The sequence below is a fragment of the Dendroctonus ponderosae genome, unplaced genomic scaffold (assembly GCF_020466585.1).
Source record: "Dendroctonus ponderosae isolate FM_Combo_2020 unplaced genomic scaffold, Dpon_F_20191213v2 Dpon_F_20191213_1, whole genome shotgun sequence".
Taxonomy (NCBI): Eukaryota; Metazoa; Arthropoda; class Insecta; order Coleoptera; family Curculionidae; genus Dendroctonus; species Dendroctonus ponderosae.
Window position 1 is genome coordinate 41,569,853 of NW_026017110.1, and position 4,845 is coordinate 41,574,697.

Genomic DNA, 4,845 nt, shown 5'->3' on the forward strand with positions numbered 1-4,845 from the left:
CATATTCCTGTACAAGAACGCAGGAAGACTGTCCAGCCCCGAAGTACTCCAGGAACTATCTTCGGACCATTTGCCGATTCTCATGCAAATTGGACCAAATAACGTCAACAGCTTCACTGAAACTAGAAGGATCATAACTGACAGGCTTTCCAGAGAACATTGGAAAGCACCAGCAGGATCCATCAGCCCACAACAAAGGAACACCTGGACGAGGCAGCCGAAAGACTCACCAGGGATATTAAAAACGCCCTGGCAACGTCAACATGTCTATCCGTAGTTCCGATAGCCCAAATGGACAGAATTCCTCCCTGGTTAAAAGCCAAAATCAGGGAGAAAAACCGGATAAGACACAGAGCCATGCGAACGCAAGACCCACACCTGAAGAGACAAGTCAACCGCCTCCAGAATGTTATCAAGGAAGACATGAAAATCCTTCGATCGCAACTCTGGGAGGATCGCATGGACGAAATAGAGGCTGATGAGTCAAGAAGCGAACTCTGTAAGCTGGCCAGGTGCCTCACAGCAGGACCAAGGAAGCCTATACCACCAATCGAAGAAAACGACATTTTAAAAAAGCGGAGCTCTTTGCAGCCCACCTAGAGCTTCAGTTCCGGGAAAACCTGGTTGATCACCCAGAACAAGAGTTTTTCTTGCAAATATTTTACATGCAAATTTATAATACCAGTTCCACTACCTGCTTTTAATGAAAGCTTTTGTATATTATGTGGGTGGGGAATAGTTATTACACTAACGTCTCTTATCATTTTATAAGCAACAGGAAAAGTTAATTGTAAACTACTTGCCCAAAGGTACATCCGCGGAATATCGTGGCATTTGTGTAAATGCCAAATCAAACTGTTGTTTCAAAAATAAAAGTTTTTGTTTAACTTTTTCGGTAACTTTGTCACAGTCAGTTTTTACAATTAAATTTAACTGCTTTTTGACGTTATTTATCACAGATTCTATATCAGGCTTAGCGTTATCATTACATAATTGATCAATATATTCGAAAAGTTTGAAAAATTGTGACCATTTTTTGAGAATACAGTCCTTGCCAATATAATCAGGTGATAAATCTACTTGACAATTACGTACAAACACTTTAACTAACAATGTACTATTAACTGAGAAGTGGGATATTACTGTTGGCAAACCCGCACATATATGTAGTTTACTAAAATAAATGGACGTATCATTGTCCAATACTACAAAGCATGTATTGTTTGATTATCGTATAGTATAATTTTGATTTGAAATCATTCTTGAATTTATTAAAATCCCCAATATTATCGGCCGTATCCAGTAGTTTTTGTCTTTTTATTTCCGTGTGCTTTTGGTCGATTAATCTTGGTTCTGGATCGGTTCTTTTAGGCGCATTTTGTTTGGTCAAATATTTTGGTTGGTTTGGAAATATAGATGGGAGAGCATTTGCAGTAAGTCTCATTCGATCTCTTGCTAATACCAATTGAGAACCGTTCTTCCTTTCTGCTCTTGCTTCCCGTATTATGAAAGTTTCTTCAAAATGTTTACTACAAACCACAGAAAATTTTGATGGTATAAAATTTTCCCTGTGAATGTTTCGAAGCCATTGCTGCTTTCTTTGATCATCACGAGGAAAATGAAATACTGTAGTATATTCTTCTCCGGTTTACCGGTTATATGTACCTTTACCCCCTGCACAACCCTTCCAACCAACTACTATACGAACGCACAAACATGACCAAAATTTCGGAAAGACTAATACACTTACAGACAAAATGGACAAACAACCCTCACAACTGGACCATACTGAATCCCCTTTGCCTAACAAGACGGACAGAACATTCCCGTTTTCGTACCCCAACAGATACTTTACTAGAACACCTACAAACGCAACTGAACTAACGACTAAGACCTGTTTGTTTTGTGGGCCGGGAATTTTTTTTTATCACTGATTGAATTATGCCAGTGTTAGGAATAGGACTTAATTTTAGAATAAGCTAGGCTAAGACATATATGTACTACTCAAGGGCAGAAAGACCGATTGGGTCGATAGCCTTATTCTATAGGAAATAAAGATTATTTATATATATATATCTTCTCCGGTATAGTTAGATTTGCATCCAGGCACACAACAACGATCTGGCATGGTTTTTAATCTTGCTTCAAATTAAAATTTGCTCAATGGCAACCACTTGGATTTTTCTCAAAAAAACTTTCATCAACTGAACGGAAATACAGCACATATAACAGGGAACTGTTAGCGATTTATCGTAGCGTTAAATATTTTTGACATTTTGTTGAAGGACGACAATTCATCATTAAAACAGATCACAAACCTTTAATTTATGTTTTTCGGCAACGAACATTTAAGGCATCACCACGACAGTTTCGTCATATCGACTTTATTTCCGAGTTTAGCACTAACATCGTACACATTGCGGGAACTAAAAACGTGTTAGCAGACGCGCTATCACGATTGGATGCTATTACGACACCTGTTATGGTAACAACGTCCGAATTAGCTCAGGAACAAGAAATTGATTCCGAGCTACAACATCTGCTTACCTCCACAACGTCACTAGTTCTTAGCAAATTCACAATGAGTGATTCACAAATTATCTATTGTGACACATTTAGCGCAGAAATCTGACCGTACATACTGAAAAGCCTTAGAAAGAAAATTTTTAACGCAGTCCATGGCCTCGCCCATCCGAGTGGTCGTGCCACCAGCCGACAAATTCGACAAAAATTCGTCTGACCAAATATGAACCGTGACATTGCCGAGTGGTCCCGGACTTGTCTGGCATGCCAAAAAGCCAAAGTCCACCGCCACAACAAGAACGCTTTTGGGACTTTTCCAAACACCAATGCACGGTTCGAGCATATTCATCTGGACATCGTCGGACCATTACCATCCAGTCAGGGGCAAAGGTATTTGCTCACCATGATTGATAAATTTTCCAGATGGCCAGAAGCAGCCCCAATATTCGACATTACAGCCGACACAATAGCCACAACGTTCTACAACACATGGATCAGTCGTTATGGCGCCCCTCGAGTCATCACATCTGATCAAAGAAGCCAATTTGAAGGAGAGCTGTTCCAAACACTATTGAGACTTTTTGGTGTTAAGAGACAACGAACAACTCCTCACCATCTAAAGAGCAATGGTCTCGTGGAGCGTTGGCACCAAACTCTGAAAGCAGCCCTAATGTGCCACGACAGTCAACGGTGGACTGAAGTTTTTTCAACTGTCTTATTCGGACTTCGCACCGCTTTCAAACAAGACCTAAACTCCTCCGCAGCAGAATTACTGTTCGGCGCCCCTTTGAAAGTGCCCGGTGAGTTTTTTATCGATACAGAATTTTCACATCAGACCCGCCCACCGTTTAGCGCAGATAAATTTAGATCCGATATTCGAAAGATGCGATCGCAGCCTGCTAGTCGTTATGATCGGGCAAGAATTTGTGTCTATAAAAATTTACAAACCAGCACCCATGTATTTCTTCGAGTGTAGAGTGTTGGAACCACCCTACACTGGTCCACATCCGGTCGTCACGCAAATTAACGACCAACTTTACGAAATCCAGGTCAATGGAAGGAATCTGATCATATCCACAGACAGGTTAAAGCCTGCCTATCAACTAGTCGAAGACGACGCCGAACCGCGACCGGTTCGAACATATCCTGGGGTACGCAAAAAGGTTCGTTTCGCCACGAACTAAGTTGTTCGGAGGGGAGTACTGTGGGAACCAGGCATAACAGGCATCTACCTTACCGACTGCGCTGGACAGGAAGTACGTCGCCTCTACAACCGGAACATGACGAATAGATATTATTAATTGTATCATGGAATAAACCAGTGTTAGTAATGAGCTTTGTGTACTTTAATACGTACAGTTCCCCAGTATCTTTTCCTGGCACGAAACCTGCTTGCTCTTCTGAAAGCTGTGGTAAAAGAAATTGTTTAAGACGGTTATGTAAGATATGCCGGAAAATCTTACTAGTGTGAGAGATAAGTGAAACTGTTCTATAGTTGCTGTATTCCAAAGGCAAACTTTTTTTGAATATTGGAATAAACAGCGACTCTCGCTAATCTTCAGACCATTGTTCTGTTTTCCATATTAGGTTACATATTTTGTGAAACAGCTCGATTCCCGTCTCGCTCAGAGGCTTTAGGACCTCTGCTGTTATTTGATCCGGGCCTGATGATTTTTTGTTTCGGAGAAGTTTTATGGCATTTTCATCTTCTATCTTATAGTATCCATTATATCAGGCTTTTGAGGGGCAATTATTTGTTTTGACAGTTGTTCTAAATTGCCTTTGTAAAGTGTTTCTTTCTATACTTTCCAAACTTCTGCTATACCGTGACCGTTATTTATAATTTCTTCGTCGTCATTCTTTATTACTTGGGTGCGTTAGTGAATTCTTTAGAATATCTTACTTTGTTAAACAATTCTCGAGACTCATGTTTGTCGGAATGTTCCTCCAGTTCCCTGCAGACCTCTTCGATGTGGTCAGTTTTATCTCGTCTAATCTTATCCTGGTTCTCTTCAATTGGCGCTTAATTTGCGTTTTTTCTTTTGATAATTCCAATGCTTCAGTTATCCACTCTTCAGTGCTTCTCCAGGCCTCTTATACATTATCGGGGACAACCGGAGCGTCGTGATTTTCTAAGACCCGTTTATAAAGGTCTACATCGATGTTTGGTCTAGGATTGCTGTTGGGCATAGTTTGGTTTTGTATTTGGCCCAAAGTAGCTTGTGGATGTTTTAGATTGTTCTTTGCCATCGATTTTTTATTAAAATCAAATCGATGTGATTTTTAGTTAGACCATCTGGGCTGTTTCAGGTCGAGAGGCCT

General features: G+C 40.5%; 1 protein-coding gene across 1 annotated transcript; it reads left to right on the forward strand.

Moving 5' to 3' along the window:
• The first annotated feature begins 2,926 nt into the window (after positions 1 to 2,926).
• Positions 2,927 to 3,707, forward strand: LOC125504329. The gene is made up of 2 exons (XM_048666190.1): positions 2,927 to 3,323; positions 3,376 to 3,707. The coding sequence occupies exons 1-2, from the start codon at positions 2,927 to 2,929 to the stop codon at positions 3,705 to 3,707; spliced, it is 729 nt and encodes a 242-aa protein (XP_048522147.1).
• Positions 3,708 to 4,845: the final 1,138 nt, after the last annotated feature.

What these genes read in the sequence shown, in the direction of transcription:
- LOC125504329 (XM_048666190.1), top strand. Translation starts at nt 2,927, where the DNA reads ATGATTGATAAATTTTCCAGATGGCCAGAAGCAGCCCCAATATTCGAC. An exon ending in CGCCCCTTTGAAAGTGCCCG is followed by an intron (nt 3,324 to 3,375) that starts GTGAGTTTTTTA and finishes CCCACCGTTTAG; the next exon opens with CGCAGATAAATTTAGATCCG.